General features: G+C 43.4%; 1 protein-coding gene across 3 annotated transcripts in view; it reads right to left on the bottom strand.

Moving 5' to 3' along the window:
- Window positions 1-6,862: 6,862 nt before the first annotated feature.
- hspa12a (heat shock protein 12A) overlaps window positions 6,863-23,819 on the bottom strand; it is a 62,797-nt gene continuing 45,840 nt past the window's right edge. For 2 of the 3 annotated variants that reach the window (XM_069174655.1, XM_069174654.1), the window contains exons 7-12: window positions 23,333-23,504; window positions 13,861-13,947; window positions 12,343-12,447; window positions 12,005-12,263; window positions 11,150-11,253; window positions 6,863-10,027 (exon numbers count right to left, since the gene is read on the bottom strand). In XM_069174655.1, the coding sequence (XP_069030756.1) occupies window positions 9,396-10,027; window positions 11,150-11,253; window positions 12,005-12,263; window positions 12,343-12,447; window positions 13,861-13,947; window positions 23,333-23,504 (1,359 nt within the window). In that variant the 3' untranslated portion in view covers window positions 6,863-9,395. The remainder of the gene's footprint in view (window positions 10,028-11,149; window positions 11,254-12,004; window positions 12,264-12,342; window positions 12,448-13,860; window positions 13,948-23,332; window positions 23,505-23,819) is intronic. The other variant, XM_069174656.1, reaches the window with a different exon arrangement.

Raw genomic sequence — 23,819 nt, 5'->3', positions numbered from 1 at the left:
CTAACCGAACCTACAGTTTACTGTCTTGGATCTCCATGCTGTTCTTTTCTCTCTCCGCTCTCCCTTCACACCAACTGGTTCAGACAGAAGTTCGACCACCTCTGAGCCTGGTTCTGTTGGAGGTTTCATCCTGTTAAAAGGGACTTTGTCACTCACGGGGAACTGTTGAATTGTTGGATTCATTTTAAAATAGCAGTAACGTTCTGCTGTCAGGACTTTACTATGCTAACTACTTGGACTTGAAGTGAACTGAATCCAAGTAACAGTTTTCCACTTGGTGGTGTAGAACTGCAGGTGAAACTGGTCTTTAACACAGAACTGCATGGCTCTGGTGTCTGTGGTGGGACATTAAAGGCCTAACTCCACGACTAGATGATGCAGATGGAGTGCAGGACCGGGTTGATATACTGCCAGGTGGTGACTACTGGAATGAGCCACAGCTGTGCGAGCTGATTGAGGTGTGGTAGTGGGAGGTGACTGGAGGCGGGTAGTGGATGAAACCACAGACTCCAGACAGACCAGAACTCATGACAGACAAAAACAAACAGGGGAGCCAGGAAACATGAGGGCAAGGTGATCGGGGGTAACAGAGGTCAACCTCCAGAGTCCGGCTGAGTGCGTAGGGCATCACGCACATCGGATTCCACCTCCCAGGTGAGAGACCCAAGCACAAAGGAGGGCGGGGTAATAGTGTCTGGGTCGGGTTTCTCATCATCTGGAGCAAACTGACGGGAGAGGGCGTCGGGTTTGGTGTTCTTCTGGCCGGGTGATGGAGAAGATGAACCGCACGAAGAACAATGCCCAACGTACTTGACGGGAGTTGAGACGTTTGGCTGTTTGGATATCCTCCAGGTCCTTATGGTCTGTCCAGACGATGAAAGGCACCGCCCCCTCCAGCCAGTGCCTCCCCTCCTCCAGGGCTAACCTGACTGCCAACAGTTCCCGGTTTCCCACATCGTAGTTTTGCTCCGCGGGGGAGAGCCGGCGAGAGAAGGCGGCGCAGGGGCGGAGCTTTGAGTCCAAATGAGGACATTGAGAAAGCACCGCCACTGCGCCTGTATCCGAGGCATCCACAATGATCTGGCGGCTGTCGTTGAGCTGGATGAGGATGGCTGCTGAGGCGAAACGTTCCTTGAGGCAAGGGAACTCTTGGTCAGCTTGTGGAGTCCATGTGAAAACCAATTTGGAGGGGCAGCCGTCTTGCTGTAATCACGAATGAATCGCTGGTAAAAATGATCAAAACCCCAAAACTGCTGGAGCCGTTCACAGGTTGAGGGGACTGGCCACTCAGTCACCGTCTTGACCTTCTCTGGATCAGTTCTGACCTGGCCTCTCATGATGTTGAAACCCAGGAACTGGACTGATGAAACGTGAAATTCCCATTTCTCGGCCTTGCTTTGCTCCAGAGTCTATCAGCGGCGACAGGGACAGAGGACCCGATGGCAAACAGAAGGTGGCTGGAAGGAGCAGGCGAGATGGGGAATTGTGTTGCTTCTGTGGTTTGCTCACCACTATCTCCACAGTTACTGGCGAACTCCCTCTTTTGGCCGAACTGGACATGACGGGATGAGGTATCCAGGCTTCCCACAGTAGAGACAGTCTCCAGACTTGAGGCGTCGTTCTCTCTCCTCAGGGGAGAGATGAGCACAGCGGAGGTGGACGGAGCAGCAGAGACAGGAGAGCGAGGAAAAACTGGGCTACTCTGTTGAAGTGGAACCGGAAGTGAGGAGCAGAGGACGCCTGGTGAGTTGGAGTGTGGGATCTGTAGTTCCTCTCCCTCCGACACTCTCTTAATCGATTATCCAGCATGATGGAAAGGGAAATCAGTTCATCGAGTGACTCTGGTTAATCCCAAACCACAAATTCACCTTCTATGGTATCAGAGAGACTCTGCAGGAAAACCTCCATCAGGGCTTCTTCATCCCAGCCAGAGTGTGCAGCCAGGATCGGGAAATCCACCGAGAATCCGGCCACACTGGATGGACCCTGACGGGGGTGAAGCAGGTTTTAACAGTATCACCAGCGTCGACCGGATGATCAAAAACTTTCTTCAGCTCCTGGACAAAATATGAGTGGGCGGTAGAGCCGTCTGCTAAGCATGGCCTCAGCCCAGACCAGGGCTCTACTGCATAACAACCCCACCATGTATGCCACTCTGGCATTGACCGATGCAAAGGTGCGGGGGTGCTGGTTGAACACGTGTACACTGGAGCAAAAAACCTCTGCACTTCCCTCGGGCTCCATCGTAGGGTTCCGGGGAGGGGACATAAGACTCAGGAGAAGGCAACGGTGGGCTCTGGAGAGGGTGGCTGGGCGGAGGAGAGGTCCTGCATCATGCAGCCAATCTGCTCCACTTGGGACCCGATGGACTGCTTCGAGTCCATTAGCTCCTGGAGCAGTTAGTGGTGTTGCCTCAGGAGCATGCCTTGGCTGGTGACTGCCCTCTACAGGTGATCTGCAGGGGGTGTTGCTGCTGTGACCATGTGGTGGTGGTTGAACGGACCCAAACGCAGCACACAGCAGATGACTTGATATAACAACAGGACGGCTTCTACTCGCAGGTGATCTCCGTGGATCGACACTGGTCAGCAGGAAAGTACCACAGGGTCTCAGGCTGGCAGGCCTGCTGGTAGGACTGCAGCAGGCAGAGGACAGACAGTCAGAAACGAGAATGCAGAAATAAGTAAACGGACTTACTAAGGACCTGCAGCGTGGTACAAGGTGATCTGATGGAACGGACTGATGCAGGTGGAGTGCAGGACCGGGTTCATATACTGCCAGGTGGTGATTACTGGTTCAGCAACAGCTGTGTGAGCTGATCAGAAGAGTGGCAGTGGGAGGTGATTGGAGGCGGGCAGTGGGAGGTGATTGGAGGCGGGCAGTGGGAGGTGCCTGGAAGCAGGCAGTGGGAGGTGCCTGGAGGCGGGCGGTAGGAGGTGATTGGAGGTGGGCAGTGGGAGGTGCCTGGAAGCAGGCAGTGGGAGGTGCCTGGAGGCGGGCGGTGGGAGGTGACTGGAGGCGGGCAGTGGAAGAATCCACACATCACACATGACAGACCAAAACAAACAGGGGAAGAGACAGGAAACGTGAGAAGAAGGTGATCGGGGGGAAACACAGAGGGACAAGGTGGAGATCCTGACAGTGTTTGACGCATCCACGATTTAGAATTTGTATCATCCTGGAATAAACATCCATATTTGAGGTATGGCCTAATGTCATGGCTACAACTTCATCAGCTTTATTGGCCAAACATGTGAACACATACCAGGATTTTGACACTTTCTTTTGCTTCTGTCACACTTACCTTTTACCAAACTCCTTCAAAGTCTTCTCTACATATACAGCGTTACACGAGTTTGGACTGACATGGAAGCAAACTACAACCAATTGTTAGAAGCATACGACTGTGAGGCAGTGATTCTAGTTCACAGATAACATTCTTCTCTCAAATTGTTATGACTTTGTCATTTGGAAAGAAACATTTTGTATTAAAAACAAAGGCAGAATAGAAGTATCTTCACTAGTGGTGTGACTTATTTATTTCCACTGTGTGCAACTGTGACCACATTTCAGCCAATGTCACGGGCATCTGATTGAGTTGCAACCCAGTAAAAACCATGTCGCTGCAAATTTGGTGATTTTGAGTCATCATTTTCAGACTTTTATTCTCAGGGAAAAGTCTCCTCCTCTTTAGGTTTGAAAAACCAGTGGAGCAGCTTTTCTTTACTAATAAAAGGTTGACGTTTTAGAGATTTTCTCAAGAAAGAACACATTTATGTATCTTAACTGAACAGTCACTACTAAAAGAATACTTGACAAATTAAATGAATTTGATACATGAAAACTAAAATATTTAAATTTCCCAGTGGAGAATGGATTTGAAGTTATGACTCCAGTATCTGTAGATACTGACCGTGGCTGTACATGTAAGGATCGTAAATGTTCCTTCTTCCCCAACTTTGTTATCACGGTGGTTCTGGGCTGCTTTGGCTGCACAAAGTATGTACAAACTTGAAGAAGCTGAGCAGAAAATAAGCAGAAAACAAAGGAATCTGAAATACACATAGATTTTTATTGGTGACAGTCTGACAGTGAATATCTAGCATGGATTGAAATACATCCATTACTGTGGAAACTGCAAGAGCACAAGACATTGCAGTAACTGAAGATGAAAACAAACATGAACAGAACTTCTTTGCATTAACAGTAGAGGAGTAAAAGAACAAAGTGTACATTGTGTTGCAAGGAAGTGATCCTAACTACAAGCTGTAAAATCTTCAGAGTTATTGAATATTCTAGATAGTAGTAAGCAGATGCTTGTACATGATGCAAGCTGGCTAGATTGCTACTTCAAATCACTGACTTCGGCCTGACCGACCGAAATGTTGTCTCACGCACCGAGAACAGAAAGCTAATGTCTTCATATAGTTGTATCATAGTTTCAGGTATAAAGCTGCAACATAACAGTACCCTGTGCATCATATAATACTCCAGGTTGCACAAAATACACTGCAATTACTAACCAAGGAAGCAATAGAAAGAGTTTTATTAGATCCTTAATGTTCATCCTTTGTGAGCACAGAGAGGTGTTGAAGGAGTGACGGGTTATTAGGTTAGTTATCAGTAAAGTAGTCGTGTTAAGTGTCATCGTGATGAGCTGCCATCAATAATGAGAATAAACATCAACTCCATAACCTCAGAAAGGAGCCCAGACGGCCTCCAACACGGCTGAGAACACCATCATCACCACCACCATCATCATCATCATCGGTGGTTCACCTGGCCTTGGTGTATTAGTAAAAGCAATCAACTTGTTGTTTAGTCATTCCTATGTGACGCATGCGAAACATGCATTGCAGAAAGAGTGGCGCAGAAAGCAGAGGGCAGCGACGTCTGTGCAGCTCTGCACATCGACACTAAAAACCCTCATTCACAGTTTAAATAAAGGATCGAAGGAAATAGCTGTAAAACTGGTTGGAACCAAGACTTTTAGATCCAGATTAGATATAATCAAATACAATTGAATAACTAAGACCTTTAAAACAATGAAACACAAAATGACAGATATGTCTGTGGGGGTAGTGGATGAATACCTCAATGATCACGTAGTCTCTTTATTCAGCCAGACAGCTGAAGCATTTGTAGTATTTATTGTGTGATATGTTCCCTCTGAAGAAGACTCACATCTGCCTCCTGGAGTTGTGTTAAGATACGGTGGCATTTTAAAGTGGATGAATGCAGCTGTAACTGACACAGCAGGAGGATTCTGCACAAGTTTGTGTCTGTGACAGAAAAATGTTTGTATCCCCTCGTTGAGGCAACGTATTCCTGCAGTGATCGTGAACTCTGACGGATTCAGTAAACTTAAAAGTGATCTTCTGAAAGAAACGTTTGTAACTTTGTGAAGCCGTCTGACAGTGACATGAACCTTACAGCAGCGCTCTGCAGCACCACCACTTCTGTCCCATTGTGAAGGAGCATGAAGTGAAAGATGGTCTGGTTAAAGGTGAGCAACCACTAACACCAGAGAGAAAGACAAAAGAGCTCTCGGAGAAAGGGAGGACCTGACGCAGTTATACCCAGATCTCCACATATGAATTCACACTGGGTCAATATGGAAGCAGTTACGATATCAGTACCTTCCAGTTTTATATGACACTCCTCTGTTAACTGACAAGAGACTACAAGAGAGCTCTTTACCATGAATGAAAGCAGACAAAAACCAAAGGCTGGAATCACAACACTGACGGACCAAAATATTTCAGTAGAGATCAATAAAGATAAGAAAGAGCTCACTATATTTCCCTTTTAACTTCCTTTTCACTTGTTAAACATTTAAATGTGGCGATGGCTTTTGATTCCATACAGTTCTATTTAATCTTAATTATATTACATACCAGATCAAAACACAAGAATCTCTGCGACGGGCATGAAGAAGATGGAGACCCGACGATACGAAAACTCAGACAGAAACACAGTGAGAGGTGAGCGACCTTCTGCCTCACTCAGATGAGGTGAGAGGAGAGCAGAGAGGGAAAACAACAGCATAGAAAACAACAAACCATGAACTATGAACCGGTGTGAAGCTCAGTGATTACGTTTGAACTCACACTGGGATATAAAGCTACGTATGGATCGGAGGGAGAAGACAGCTCTATGTTGTGAGTGACAGGGTGAATATTGACATCACATTTTATTCAAACTAGGCACTCGTCTAAATATGACTTCATAATAATCTGGAGATTTTTACTTGTATGATTATTGCTGACTGTACCTCAATCTTTAACACAAATACACTTTCAGATATATCAGTGGCTCAAGTTATTATTAGTAGGGTGGACGTTATATCTTAATATTTGTTTCATGGTAATAAATCCTTCCAGGACTTATACTGAAGGATGGAAAACGGGACGAGATGCATCCACTCTGCTACAATGACAAAACTAATACCAGCACACTGGTCACAGAAATGCTTTTTAAGGACGGAGGTATTTAAGTTTCCTTAGTGATCGCAAAATAAGAGAAAGAGTAAGGCAACACATCCGATCTTCTACAGACACAACGGCCTCATGCTACAGCTGGTGAGAACACCCACCCACCCACACTCACACACTCCCACACACACACCCCCCCCCCCACACACACACACTCCCACACACACACATACCCCCCCCCCACACACACATACACTCCACCCCCCCCCCCACACACACACACACTCCCACACACACACATACCCCCCCCCCCACACACACACATACACTCCACCCCCCCCCCCACACACACACACTCCCACACACACATATACACCCCCCCCACACACACACACACACATACACTCCACCCCCCCCACACACACATACACTCCACCCCCCCCCACACACACACACTCTTGGCTCTAATGCTGCTGAAACAACACTAAGAACCTGTACAATGTTTAAATATTGTATTTACATAAATAAACATCATCGTGTCGACTGGCCTGAACCTTTCACGTGCAATCACACTTGGATTCAAAATATTCACGTGGACGAGCGGCGTTCAGTCCACAGCTGCTAATCAGAAGCACAAACACACGAAGGCAACAGCTAAGCGCATTAGATGACTGTTCGAGCCTTTCAGATTCAGCTCGCAGCTCTCTTCACATTCCTGGACTCAGATGTAACGCTGGATCAGTTAAAGGACCAGGCTCATGGCTTTCAATGATTTGGCCTATTGATTCAAAATCTGTTTCACCTGAAGACTTTCATCTTCTACCATCAACACTTTAACAGGACATCTTATCACGGATAAGTAATAAACAAAACCTGGTTCTAAATGGAGACAATATTTTTAAGGTTTGTTCTCCAGATTATGTAACTTGCATACTGTTATGTACAAGCAGAAATGATCTTTAAATAATGCCCGCCAGCAATCATTTTAATGTGGCAAATAGTTAGTTTGATTCTCCGTGTCCAGCCGATAAGCTGAATGAAATGTGAAGCACCCAACAGCAGACAGACGGGTTAGAAAGCAGCCAGTCAACACGGTGGAGCACCAAACCAGAGCTCAAAGGAAAATGAGTTGCATTCAACATTACTTGATATAAAAGCCGACGTTGCTGCGTTTGCTGGATGTGAACGTAAACTGTAAAAAGCATGAAGTGTAGGAACTGTCGGTCTCTCCGTGGTGTTTCACAGTCCGGACTCCGTTCGGCTGTTGGTCTCATATATTAACTGGAAGATAACATGAAGTAACTGTTCAGCCTAACTGTTCCTTTACCTTCAAACTCATCAGCCCTGAAACCAACTACATCAACCAAACGCCTCTTGAAGTGATGTCCACTGTTCCCCTGCTGCTGGTCGATGCCTCCGACCACCTCAATCACACGTTTCCTGATGAGCGGATGGAACACGAGGAAGTTTCCACGCCTGGTAACAACAGTGGTTCGGCTAACTTTGAAATACAGTCTTTTGGTTAAGGACGGATTTTTGAAAACCAAACATCTTCCAAACAGCAGACAAAGCTCCTCCATTAGTTCTTCTAGTGCATCTCTCTTTTTCTTTATTCTCCATTTTTGAAAACACTGTTATGCTACCTGGCTAGCTAGCGAGTGTAGCGGCACATCAGTTGGTGGTGTGATTCTGTAAATGTACAATTATTAGTGTTGAAACATTGTTTGTGTCACGAACAGTTGTGTGCAATGCTGTTAAAGAAAGTTAGTTGTGGGTTAATAATGACTGCGTTATAAAGTTATAACACCAGTTAGTAAGAAAGGTGCACGGTCACCTGGATGGAGAGAAGATCTGTAACTTCACTAAACGTGTTTTGCACCAATATGGTGGTGAATGAAAACTTCATATCAAAGATGAAATGAATGCAGGAGGAAGTTCAGAGAGCAGTTTACGTAAAGGGCTGAATTGAGCAGAACGACTGGTCTGGTCCTCAGAATCACCGCAGACTTACTGGAGAACATATCATTATACTTCATCTGAGCACTTTCTGTACTTTTATGGAGAATCTAGACACTGCATAACTCAGCATCATTAACGATATACAATAATCTGCTGTGATATTAGATAAAGTGAAGCAGGTTAAGATGTATTATGATTAAATATTATGGAGAGAAACGAGACTCCAAATGGTCACAAATATGAATAAAACCTTGACTGGCATCTGATTTATCGATATATTTCCATTTCTAGGATGCTGTGTGGAGTCTATTGTTTGTGTTCTGATTGAAGGGGGACAGACAAAAAGAAAAGCATTCGTTTGTAGATCTGAAGACCACGAAGAGTCTGAAAAGTCAACGTCATATCGGACGCATTTAACAATCTGTAAATAAATATCAATACCAACATGTGTTCGAAGTGATTGATATCTGTGTGGATTGAAAAATGCATTTGTGACGACCCGAAATTCTGCACAAATAGTTGCACACACATCTTATTTTTCATTTGTAGATTATTTCATAGAGATTTGATCATTTTGAGTCTAATTTCTCTCCGTAGAATATTACTCTGTATTTCTGCCGCGGACAGCCCTTCAAAATCTGCCCATTAAATATTCTGTCTGAGGAGTGATGAAGCGTCAGCAGTGAATGAAGCAGTCAGGTGGTGTTGAAGCTGAGTCAGCAGGTTGGATGTGTCGGTGAGTGTGAACTCTGTCGAGCTGCTCAGGAAATGAACTGGTGACATAAAGTGAAGTTAAAGACCTAAAACACACCGACTGAACTTCTGCTTTTTAACCACAACATGAGTTCAACGGTTGAACAGTTTGATTCCCACTTTAAACCCGACTGAGATTCATTAACATGAACCGCTCTCCAGTGGACACCCGGCTGTGTGTGTGTGTGTGTGTGTGTGTAAGCTGTATGTTTCCATGACGATGGGAACATTAACTCCATCATTGCCTACTTAATGGCTTAAAAAGTCGATGCTAGCTTTGACGGTGCGTCCGGTGGACACGTCCACGGCCATCGCCCGGATCTCCGTGTCACCGAACTGCATGAGCGTCTGGATCTCGCGGCGCGGCGCCGTGCTCTCCGTTCCGCTCACATCCAAACGAAGCGTCCCACACTTCCTGACGCCCGGCTCGCTGATGAAGCCCACGCTCTCCTTCTCCGAGCAGTAGACGTGGATGACGATGACCTGCTGGGAGGGCTTGGCCGGCGTGTAGCTCCGCTTCACCATCTCGCCCAGCGCCACCGACTGGTCGGCGGCGATGAAGGTGTCGAAGACGTCGGTGCACCAGCGCGTGCCGTCCTTCACCAGCAGCTTCTCCGCCGGGTGTTTCCCCTCCACGAAGCGATTGAGGACGCCCACGCCGTACGTGAGGGGGGAGCGGCGGACCTTGATGACGCTGGGGTCCAGGCCGAACAGCACGGCTCCTTTCAGGATGGTCAGGCCCACGTCGTGGGGGATGATGATGCGGCTGCGGCCCTGCAGCATGTTCTGGACGGCCTGCTGCAGCAGCGGCGACTCAGCAAAACCTCCCACTAAGAACAGGAACTTGATGTTGCAGACTTCCGGCTTGTCAAAGAGCTCGGCTGGAGGACGAGAACAGAATTAACATGTTTGATGGAAGCAGAGCATTCAGATACTAACATGAACCTCCTGGCGTATTCAGGTTGTTGTTGTTGTTTACAGGTAAACAGCGAATGGCAGCGTTCACTCTAATGAACAAAGACATTACGACCCCCTACTGGTGTTATCACAGAATAGAGTCTGAATATCTGAAACAGTTTCTGCTCTTCTACTTGTCACTCGTTCGCTGGCTGCAGCTGGTTTCATCTGACGGAGAAAACAATGAAACGTGTAACAAGAGGTTTCTCACGTTAACTTCTGTAAGGAAGTTTGAGATGTTGGTGATCAGTGTCTCGTCCTTTTGTTGGCTCAACAGATATTTGAAATGCTCAAAGGTAAGCTAACATATGTTTTTCATAAAATAATACAATTTTAAGTTTCAACATTTGATATGATGTCTTTGTTCTATTTTCCATTAAATATGAGTTTACATGATTTACAAATCACCACAATCTGTTTTTATTTACATTTTACACAGCGTCCTAACTATTTTGGAAACGGGTTTGTAAATGTAAAAGGTTGTAGTTCATGTCAGGCTGTAAATAAATGCTCTTCTTGAACTGAAATCTTCTATATTTACAATTTAGTCAGAATCTTTGTCGGAATTTCTTTAACAGAAAAGATTTTGTGTGTTTTTCAGTGACTTCTTTATAAAGGAAAACAAAACAAGACACAAACATGAAAAAAACAATGAAAAAAGATGCCAAAGTAGAATCCTCTGGTTTTTGGAATCTGAGATTTCTGCAGGTTAACTGGGTTTAGTAGGAGACCAGTCCTCTTCTTTCAAAGACTGAGCAACAAAAGCACATTAATTAGAACCTATTAAACTGTTAATGAGCTCAATCAAGTTCAAACTATTGTTTTTCATTAGTTACTTGCACAAGTTAAGAGTGATGACATAATGACTACCAGATTCATCTTTACAGCTGTGTAGCGATTGTTTTCTGTCATTTCACCAAAACCTGCAGTCATGTCATCACGACTGGTTCCACTTCAGCAGCTACAGGACTCGGTTGACCTTAAAGCTGAAGGATACTGTGTGTGTCTGTGTGTGTTGAGGTGATGGTGTTTTAAATGTGTCTTACTGAGATGCTGGATGATGTGGTCTATGGTGGGCTTAAAGAGGGAATTCATGGCGTCTGGATTCATCCTCAGCATCCCCTGAGACGACCACTTAACGAAGTCCACACTGGAGCGGAGAAAAGGAAATACGTTACCAGCAGCAATTCTATTCAATTCAACTGTACTTCCAACAACTCCTTCAGGCAGCTGATTGCACAGACTACAGATTAATGTTCAGATACCACAATAAAAACATCAACAAAAGCCTCCAGAAAACTAATGAGAAGGAGTGACATTAGCTAACAACACCGAGATAACTGATGGACACATTTTATTCACTTTGGATTTGATGAGAGAAGTTGAATGGGAGTCTATGGAGCCGGAGGCTTTTTGGAGCCGACCTCTAGTGGCACTCGCTGGTATTACAGCTGAAGATACTTCTGGATCAGAACCATTTTACAGACCTGAAGCTACGAACACTTTAATATCCAGTAAATGGTCTACACATACCCCTGATTGTAGTATATATAAGAGCCTATGAAAGTCTGCAGGTAACCATCGTGATCAGGGAGCTCAGCTAACCACGTCCTGACTGCAGCGTTACATTTCAAGTTCTAAGAAATAAATCTGTAGCTGTTAGTGTCAATAGGAAAAGGGTTGAAAAAGTCACCATGTTAATGTAATTTTAGTTTTTACAGCTTACCTTTTTTCAATGTTCTTCTTTGTCAATAGCTCTTATTCTGTTTCTGTATTTATGTGATTATCATACAACTGAATGTTGAAATCAAAGCAGTGCAGCTCTACCAGCTCCGATTCCTACAGACGCTCGTCAACATGTCCGGTCAGGGTTTCACCTCTCCTTCTCCGTCTGCACTCACTTGCTCTTGCGCAGGGCGTGCTCCACGCTGTGGCCCCTGAACTTCTTGTAGTAGTCGATGAAGGAGAAGGGCAGGTTGATATTGAGGGGATTGGTTCTGTCGGGAGTCGCTGCTCTCTTCCGAGACTCGAACGCGATCATCAGGTCCACCCAGGCGGCCGGCCTTTTTATCTTAAACTGGTCGATGAAATCCTGGCCGAAGATCTTACACAGCAGCTTCTCAAATTCATAGTCGATCCCGATGGACCCGTACGGGCCGCCTGGTACAAGAAGGTGTTGTGATTGTGAATCAAATACAAATATCAGCAATACAAGGAGTGATGTTTCACAGTCCTGTACCTGAGGCCTTGTAGAGCTCTTTTAGATGTCCCTCTGGGAGACGGATTTGATGGACAGTCAGGTCCACTGTTCCTCCTCCACAGTCCACCACCACATAACGGTCACCTGCACAAAGAAGTACACCAACATGGACCCAGTGTGCAGCATGTCAGGCTCAAGGCATTAAAAATGAATTCTAGCCGACAGCACTCGTTGCTCTGATAATGTCTCCTGTGGAAACTCACTGCTGTTTCCGGCTAGATTCTCTAGAGACCCTAAACATGACTCTGTGACAGCTTCTAGAACCAGAACACAGACAGACAGACAGCTGACCTACATCTGGACCAGCGCTGAGGTGAAGACAGCAGAGGATGTTAATGAGGTAAACATGGTGGACAGCAGCGGAGTTTAAACCTCAGATTATTCACACAGCGAAAACACACTCAAAGCCACCGTTATTATGCTGTTTTTTGGTGTTTTATTTGTCTTCTTGATATCCATTAAAATATATTTGTGTAGTTTTACATCCCTCTGGAGCTCCACCAGGAACAGGCTGTGTGTGTCTGTGTCATAAAGGTGCATTGATATCAAAGACACTCTCTCCTGATTGGCCCACCACAGATATGGTGGTGGTCAATTCAACACATGGGCCGACTGTATGCACAAAGTAAACAAAGTGCAGTCTCTTACAACTAGAAGTGTGTATACTCATAATTTAACACACAATATTCCCCATTCCAGTGATGAGACCACATTTCCCACAGTGTCTGGTCACTTCTGATTCTTTAGCTTGTTCTTTTTTTCAGGTAGCTATCAAGGAGGTTTTTTTGCTGATGAGAGAAAAGAGAGCAGAGGTGTGCTGATTGTTAATGAGGAGTTATTTTTGTTAATAAAGTGAGGTTTGTTTGGAAAGAATACTTTCAGCAGAGCTTCTGTTGACAACATTTATGCATAAAAATCATGGTAATTTTGCAAAATTGCAAGGCCTCGCAAATATTGTGGAGATTGCTTGAATTCGCTTTGATTATTGTGATCGCTAGATGGCAGTTCCCTGGAGGGACTGATGGAAAACACTCTGAAACTAAAACCATTATAAAATATTGATGTTTTTCTTTAAGGACTGAAGAAGCGGGAGACGGATGTCGTAGGGACACGCATGACCTCAGTAGATTGTATTTAAAGATCAGTAGAACAACTGAACACAATGAAATACAACATGGAAATTCGAAAAAAGACTAAATGAATGAAAAAAATATAACCATTCATGCTTTTCTGTAAATATTGATGTTTCTTCAATTTCAGTTCACTTCAGTTTCAGTTACATTAAACTGCCAAATCACATCATGAGTCATCTCAGGGCACTTGACAGAGTCAGGTTGAGACTTGACGGTGTTAAAGCTCTATTTCTATAAAACTGGTGCATTTAAATCTAGCATCTAATGTGACAGACTGAGAGCATAGGAAACAGCAGGAGCAGTGACCCTAAAGAAAAGGAAAAGGAAGTCAAAACAGATGAGTAAAAGAAGAGAAAGACTCTACCTTCTTCCAGCTCCGACCAAAGCTCCCCTACGACATTTTCCACCAAAAAGGTGCGGCTCTGCCGGTTGCGCCGAACATGTTCCTTAGCTGCTTGTTAACAGAGAGAGAATGTTGTGGTGAGTGGGATGAAGGCGTGAGGCTCTGCTGTGTGAAGCTGTGTGGCTCATATACAGCGGTGAGTTAAGCAAGCAACAGGCTGAGGTGCACATGTATCTCCAGTACACTGTGAGCAAGTCTCCTTCCTATGAAGTCAATTTGTAATAGATATTTCCAAGAACAGCTTAATTAAAATAAGCATTAATTGGATCATTAGCCGGTTTATTTGAAAACACTATCAGAAGTTTTTAAAATGAATTAAAAAATCCAAAGCCGAAATCTTCCATCCACAGTATTCAGACCTTTTGCTGCGGTGCCGGCTGTGTTCAGCTGCATCCTGTTATAATAATGCTTCAGGTGTATCTACAGCTGGATCGGAGTCTCTGCCAAAGTCCATTGACTGGACACCGTTTACAAAAGCACACATAACCCACAAATAAGTAAAAACTCAAGTCAAGAAATTCAAAGAACTCTGTAAAACACCATGATGAAACTTAGTGAAGCATCAATAAGGTATAAAACTATCTGCAATGCTTGGCGTGTTCCCAGGAGCTCAGTGACCTCCATAGTTATCAACTCAAAGACCACCAGGACTTTTCTTCAAGTTGGCCGTACAACCCGGGTCAGTAGAGTAAAACGTCCCTCGATCAGGGAGGTGACCAAGAACCAGATGATCTTCCGATTAGAGCTTCAGAGAACCTGCTGGAAGGTTCTCCCGACCTCAGCAGCCCTCCATCAATCAGGCCTTATGGTGGGGGAACTTCGCAGACGCCACTTTAAAAAGGTACGAGGTATGACGGGCCAGTTGGACTTTGTCGAATAGAATTGAAAGGACTCTGATAGCATGAGGAAAAAGTTTCTCTCATCTGATTAAACAAAACTTAAACTCTTTTGGCTCCAAGCAGTACGTCTGGCAAACACCTCGGACCGCTCATCAGCTGGCGGGTATCCTCCCTACAGCACGGTGGTGGCAGCACTACTCTATGTAGCAGACTATGTGTTCAGCAGACTGAACGGAGAAACTGGTCAGAACTGAGGGAAGAATCTCTGAAATCAAATACAAAGAAGTCGTTGAAGAAAACTGCTCCAGAGTGCACGCAACCTGAAACGGGAGCGACGGTTCATCTTTCAACACAACAGTGGACTGAAGCGTCCAGACAATGCCAGAGTAGATTGTGGACGAGTCTCTGACTGTCCTTGTGTGTCGCAGCTAAAGCTCAGACTTAAACCCAACACAACATCTGTGGAGAGACCTGCAGATGGCAGTTCACAGACACTGGATCAGCAGGAAGACTGAGATAAACCCAAATCTAGGTGTGCAGAGGTTGCAGAGATTTATCCAATAAGAATCAAAGATGAACCGGTTGCCAAAGACGGTCCGACAAAGTCCTGAATTAAGTGTCTGAATACTTTTGTAAATGAAAAATGTTGGTGTTTGATTTGTGTGATAAACTGGTAAACATTTATAAGACCAACTTTTCTCTTTGTTATGGGTTATTAATGATAGACCAATGAGATACAAAAGAAGATAATTTTCTACATTTGAAATGAAAATTACAACACAATAAGTGTTCTGAACGTGTCCTGAAGCAAGTAAACATCAATACAAGGATGCAGACGAATCCTCCAGGACAACCTGCCACAAATTATGACCCACCGATCATGTTGCTCACTGTGTGAACATGCAGTGAACACTGGAAGATGCTAAAAGTGAATCAACTGCATCTGCTCAACACAACTCATCCATCATCATCTCGGCATGCTGCTTCATAAACCGACACAAACCTAACAGGAAGTTAACTTCAGTTTAAAGCTTGAGGAGTCAGTCGAAGGTGGTTTAGATTACAAAAACTGTTCATCAAAAACCTCTCCCAATGTTTTTACAACCACAGTCTACCACTCCTGTTTAACCCGGAGGGCAGTGGAGTCATGTGAGCAGAGGAAGGCCTGTAAGAGGGACATTTCCTCTGAAACAAAGGAAACAATACAGAGAAGGAAGGGCGACTCTCCAACTCTCATTAGTGGGGCAGAAGGCATGAGAGAGGTCTACCGGTACCATGACATCAGTCCATCATGACATCAGTCCATCATGACATCAGTCCATCATCCAGCTCCATCATTACATCAGTCCATCATGACATCAGTCCATCATGACATCAGTCCATCATAACATCAGTCCATCATCCAGCTCCATCATTACATCAGTCCATCATAACATCAGTCCATCATCCAGCTCCATCATTACATCAGTCCATCATTACATCAGTCCAACATCCAGCTCCATCATTACATCAGTCCAACATTCAGCTCCATCATTACATCAGTCCAACATTCAGCTCCATCATAACATCAGTCCATCATCCAGCTCCATCATTACATCAGTCCATCATTACATCAGTCCAACATCCAGCTCCATCATTACATCAGTCCAACATTCAGCTCCATCATTACATCAGTCCATCATCCAGCTCCATCATTACATCAGTCCATCATAACATCAGTCCATCATCCAGCTCCATCATTACATCAGTCCATCATTACATCAGTCCATCATCCAGCTCCATCATTACATCAGTCCATCATTACATCAGTCCAACATTCAGCTCCATCATTACATCAGTCCATCATCCAGCTGCATCATTACATCAGTCCAACATTACATCAGTCCATCATTACATCAGTCCAACATTCAGCTCCATCATTACATCAGTCCATCATCCAGCTCCATCATTACATCAGTCCAACATTACATCAGTCCATCATTACATCAGTCCAACATTCAGCTCCATCATTACATCAGTCCAACATTCAGCTCCATCATTACATCAGTCCAACATTCAGCTCCATCATTACATCAGTCCAACATTCAGCTCCATCATTACATCATTACATCAGTCCATCATTCAGCTCCATCATTACATCAGTCCATCATGACATCAGTCCATCATAACATCAGTCCATCATTACATCAGTCCATCATAACATCAGTCCATCATTACATCAGTCCATCATTACATCAGTCCAACATTCAGCTCCATCATTACATCAGTCCAAAATAACATCAGTCCAACATTCAGCTCCATCATTACATCAGTCCAAAATAACATCAGTCCAACATTCAGCTCCATCATTACATCAGTCCAACATTCAGCTCCATCATTACATCAGTCCAACATTCAGCTCCATCATTACATCAGTCCATCATTACATCAGTCCAACATTCAGCTCCATCATTACATCAGTCCATCATTACATCAGTCCATCATCCAGCTGCATCATTACATCAGTCCAACATTACATCAGTCCATCATTACATCAGTCCAACATTCAGCTCCATCATTACATCAGTCCAACATTCAGCTCCATCATTACATCAGTCCAACATTCAGCTCCATCATTACATCAGTCCAACATTCAGCTCCATCATTACATCATTACATCAGTCCATCATTCAGCTGCATCATTACATCAGTCCAACATTACATCAGTCCATCATTACATCAGTCCAACATTCAGCTCCATCATTACATCAGTCCAACATTCAGCTCCATCATTACATCAGTCCAACATTCAGCTCCATCATTACATCATTACATCAGTCCATCATTCAGCTCCATCATTACATCAGTCCATCATGACATCAGTCCATCATAACATCAGTCCATCATTACATCAGTCCATCATAACATCAGTCCATCATTACATCAGTCCATCATTACATCAGTCCAACATTCAGCTCCATCATTACATCAGTCCAAAATAACATCAGTCCAACATTCAGCTCCATCATTACATCAGTCCAAAATAACATCAGTCCAACATTCAGCTCCATCATTACATCAGTCCAACATTCAGCTCCATCATTACATCAGTCCATCATTACATCAGTCCAACATTCAGCTCCATCATTACATCAGTCCAACATTCAGCTCCATCATTACATCAGTCCATCATTACATCAGTCCATCATCCAGCTGCATCATTACATCATTACATCAGTCCATCATCCAGCTGCATCATTACATCAGTCCAACATTACATCAGTCCATCATTACATCAGTCCAACATTCAGCTCCATCATTACATCAGTCCAACATTCAGCTCCATCATTACATCAGTCCATCATTACATCAGTCCATCATCCAGCTGCATCATTACATCATTACATCAGTCCATCATTCAGCTCCATCATGACATCAGTCCATCATGACATCAGTCCATCATCCAGCTCCATCATTACATCAGTCCATCATAACATCAGTCCATCATCCAGCTCCATCATTACATCAGTCCATCATTACATCAGTCCAACATCCAGCTCCATCATTACATCAGTCCAACATTCAGCTCCATCATTACATCAGTCCATCATTACATCAGTCCAACATTCAGCTCCATCATTACATCAGTCCATCATGACATCAGTCCATCATAACATCAGTCCATCATCCAGCTCCATCATTACATCAGTCCATCATAACATCAGTCCATCATCCAGCTCCATCATTACATCAGTCCATCATTACATCAGTCCAACATCCAGCTCCATCATTACATCAGTCCAACATTCAGCTCCATCATTACATCAGTCCATCATTACATCAGTCCAACATTCAGCTCCATCATTACATCAGTCCAACATTCAGCTCCATCATTACATCAGTCCATCATTACATCAGTCCAACATTCAGCTCCATCATTACATCAGTCCATCATTACATCAGTCCATCATCCAGCTGCATCATTACATCATTACATCAGTCCATCATCCAGCTGCATCATTACATCAGTCCAACATTACATCAGTCCATCATTACATCAGTCCAACATTCAGCTCCATCATTACATCAGTCCATCATTACATCAGTCCAACATCCAGCTCCATCATTACATCAGTCCATCATTACATCAGTCCAACATCCAGCTCCATCATTACATCAGTCCAACATTCAGCTCCATCATTACATCAGTCCATCATAACATCAGTCCATCATCCAGCTCCATCATTACATCAGTCCATCATTACATCAGTCCAACATCCAGCTCCATCATTACATCAGTCCAACATTCAGCTCCATCATTACATCAGTCCATCATTACATCAGTCCAACATTCAGCTCCATCATTACATCAGTCCAACATTCAGCTCCATCATTACATCAGTCCATCATTACATCAGTCCATCATCCAGCTGCATCATTACATCATTACATCAGTCCATCATTCAGCTCCATCATTACATCAGTCCATCATGACATCAGTCCATCATAACATCAGTCCATCATCCAGCTCCATCATTACATCAGTCCATCATTACATCAGTCCAACATCCAGCTCCATCATTACATCAGTCCAACATTCAGCTCCATCATTACATCAGTCCATCATTACATCAGTCCAACATTCAGCTCCATCATTACATCAGTCCATCATTACATCAGTCCATCATCCAGCTGCATCATTACATCATTACATCAGTCCATCATTCAGCTCCATCATTACATCAGTCCATCATTACATCAGTCCATCATTACATCAGTCCAACATTCAGCTCCATCATTACATCAGTCCAACATTCAGCTCCATCATTACATCAGTCCATCATTACATCAGTCCAACATTCAGCTCCATCATTACATCAGTCCATCATTACATCAGTCCATCATCCAGCTGCATCATTACATCATTACATCAGTCCATCATTCAGCTCCATCATTACATCAGTCCATCATTACATCAGTCCATCATTACATCAGTCCAACATTCAGCTCCATCATTACATCAGTCCAAAATAACATCAGTCCAACATTCAGCTCCATCATTACATCAGTCCATCATTACATCAGTCCATCATTACATCAGTCCAACATTCAGCTCCATCATTACATCAGTCCATCATTACATCAGTCCAACATTCAGCTCCATCATTACATCAGTCCATCATTACATCAGTCCAACATTCAGCTCCATCATTACATCAGTCCAACATTCAGCTCCATCATTACATCAGTCCATCATTACATCAGTCCAACATTCAGCTCCATCATTACATCAGTCCATCATTACATCAGTCCATCATCCAGCTGCATCATTACATCATTACATCAGTCCATCATTCAGCTCCATCATTACATCAGTCCATCATGACATCAGTCCATCATAACATCAGTCCATCATCCAGCTCCATCATTACATCAGTCCATCATTACATCAGTCCAACATCCAGCTCCATCATTACATCAGTCCAACATTCAGCTCCATCATTACATCAGTCCAACATTCAGCTCCATCATTACATCAGTCCATCATTACATCAGTCCAACATTCAGCTCCATCATTACATCAGTCCATCATTACATCAGTCCATCATCCAGCTGCATCATTACATCATTACATCAGTCCATCATTCAGCTCCATCATTACATCAGTCCATCATTACATCAGTCCAACATTCAGCTCCATCATTACATCAGTCCAAAATAACATCAGTCCAACATTCAGCTCCATCATTACATCAGTCCATCATTACATCAGTCCAACATTCAGCTCCATCATTACATCAGTCCATCATTACATCAGTCCAACATTCAGCTCCATCATTACATCAGTCCAACATTCAGCTCCATCATTACATCAGTCCATCATTACATCAGTCCATCATCCAGCTGCATCATTACATCATTACATCAGTCCATCATTCAGCTCCATCATTACATCAGTCCATCATGACATCAGTCAATCATAACATCAGTCCATCATCCAGCTCCATCATTACATCAGTCCATCATTACATCAGTCCATCATTACATCAGTCCAACATTCAGCTCCATCATTACATCAGTCCAAAATAACATCAGTCCATCATCCAGCTCCATCATTACATCAGTCCATCATTACATCAGTCCAACATTCAGCTCCATCATTACATCAGTCCATCATTACATCAGTCCAACATTCAGCTCCATCATTACATCAGTCCATCATTACATCAGTCCAACATTCAGCTCCATCATTACATCAGTCCAACATTCAGCTCCATCATTACATCAGTCCATCACTACATCAGTCCAACATTCATCTCCATCATTACATCAGTCCATCATTACATCAGTCCAACATTCAGCTCCATCATGACATCAGTCCATCATCCAGCTGCATCATTACATCAGTCCAACATTCAGCTCCATCATTACATCAGTCCAACATTCAGCTCCATTATTACATCAGTCCAACATTCAGCTCCATCATTACATCAGTCCAACATTCAGCTCCATCATTACATCAGTCCAACATTCAGCTCCATCATTACATCAGTCCAACATTCAGCTCCATCATTACATCAGTCCAACATTCAGCTCCATCATTACATCAGTCCATCATTACATCAGTCCAACATTCAGCTCCATCATTACATCAGTCCATCATTACATCAGTCCAACATCCAGCTCCATCATGACATCAGTCCATCATTACATCAGTCCAACATTCAGCTCCATCATTACATCAGTCCAACATCCAGCTCCATCATTACATCAGACCAACATTCAGCTCCATCATTACATCAGTCCATCATTACATCAGTCCAACATTACATCAGTCCATCATTACATCAGTCCAACATTCAGCTCCATCATTACATCAGTCCATCATCCAGCTGCATCATTACATCATTACATCAGTCCATCATTCAGCTCCATCATTACATCAGTCCATCATTACATCAGTCCAACATCCAGCTCCATCATTACATCAATCCATCATCCAGCTCCATCATTACATCAGTCCAACATTCAGCTCCATCATTACATCAATCCATCATCCAGCTCCATCATTACATCAGTCCAACATTCAGCTCCATCATTACATTAGTCCATCATTACATCAGTCCATCATTACATCAGTCCATCATTACATCAGTCCATCATTACATCAGTCCATCATTACATCAATCCATCATTACATCAGTCCATCATTACATCAGTCCAACATGCTGCCATCATCATTAGCAGTTTCCTCCCAACACATTTTAAAAACGTGGTTTTCAACTGAAGTTATTCAGTAAAATGTTTTGACAATCCTTCATTGTAGGAGGGAAAATACTAAAAAAGTGTATTTTTTTAATGTTCATGTACGTTTCTCCACACTAAAATGATTAGAGGTGAACTTCTAAACATCCATTTAGTTTGTTGGTACGAACATGTGTCGCTGGTGTTCCAGAAAACCTCTTTAACAACTGAAAACATGAGAAAGCATATTCACAGCTAACAACCAAAAAGAACCAATAAACAAATGAAAACATTAAGTAAGGGTCATTTTCTATTAACATTTCTGTCTGCTTTAGACAACAAAACTAATTTATTTTGTTTGCATGCAGGTGATTAAAAACTGTGTTTGTCACCAAAAATAAGATGAAATATAAAGTAAACCTTGTAAATTCTCATTTTTGGTGGTGATGAACGAAAACCTGACAACAAACCAAAGTGAAGGTGGTTTTCACTGTTGCTGCTTTAAATGTGTCAATTTAGTTTCAGCTTTCAAATGTATCTGTATGTTTCTGCATTGTTAAAATGTTCCCAGTTTTAGTTTCCAGTGGCAGAAAAATAACAGAAGTGACTGAATAATGACAACAATATTAAGACTAAGAATGTAGCAGATTCCCTTTGGTCAAATGTCATTTATGGTTTATTAATAACTAGGTAATGAGCTGAACCTTTGAGCCCGGCAGGAGGCGTCTCCACGTGTCAGTCACAGCTACACCGACTCTCATGTCACCAGCACTAATTATAGCAACACCAAGCTCAGCTGTATTTCAGCTTCTCTTCTGTACAGTGAAAGGAAGCGCTGACGCACCGTCCATCTTCACATAGTCTAATTGTTAGCCAATTTAGTACATTAATAAATGCACACTACTATAATGCTTGTTTTCACAGTAATAATCAATGATTGAATCGCACATTATGAATCGTGTGTTTTTTTGTATAAAGCTCAAAAAAGAAGCAAAAGCAAATTGAAATGTAACAGTTTAAAAAAAAAAATGAAATGTGTTTTTGAACCTTCATGCATTTGGTGTCTGAATTTGAAAAGTAAACCTTGTTACCGTGGCCTGGGGACTCTATGGAAAACAGCAACATTTAACAGGAGGAGAAACAGTGTTACAATGATACAATGATACAATGTTGCCATTTGGAGTCATGAATGAGAAACTATAAACAGCCACAGATAAATCAGAATAAAAGCAGAGACCTGTGTTTGATTACTGATACATAAAACAGTCACAGATGATAAGTCAGCTTATCATCTGTCAGTCACTGTATGAAATCATCATCTTGGAATTAGACCAATCAGCACCACTGATGTCAGCGCTGATGGGACGTACCTTGGGTCATTCCGCTGCCCACGTTGTCGGTGGGGCTGAAGCCGTTCTGGGTGGTCAGGGTGTCCAGGTCCACCATCTGGTGGAGACGGAGCTTACGGCAATAGATCGAAGCTGCCTCGGGCTCTAAGGCGATGATCAGCTGCTCTGGGTTTTCCCGGGGAACCAGACCAGACTACACAAAGGTAGAAAACAAACAGGATAATCTGCATCTGCTCCAACAGAACATGGAACTGATTTTAAATCACAGTCTTTAACCAGCGCTTCATGTCTGAAGCTGAGATGACTTTGTTTTGGAGTCGCTGACTCAAAACAGGGCGGGATACTACGTCCCGCCCATCGATAGCTGTAACCTGACTGCACCACTGGCCTGTCAATCAAACAACTTCTTGAATCTTCTTTTCTAATGAATGAGGGATTATTTTCAGATGGACCTCCAGAAAACTAATAAGAAGGAGTGACTTTAGCTAACAACACCGAGATAACTGAT

This window comes from Embiotoca jacksoni, unplaced genomic scaffold (genome assembly GCF_022577435.1).
Source record: "Embiotoca jacksoni isolate LCO1_2020_lvr unplaced genomic scaffold, fEmbJac1.0.p SCAF_60, whole genome shotgun sequence".
Classification (NCBI taxonomy): domain Eukaryota; kingdom Metazoa; phylum Chordata; class Actinopteri; family Embiotocidae; genus Embiotoca; species Embiotoca jacksoni.
This window is presented reverse-complemented; position numbering and strand designations above follow the sequence as displayed.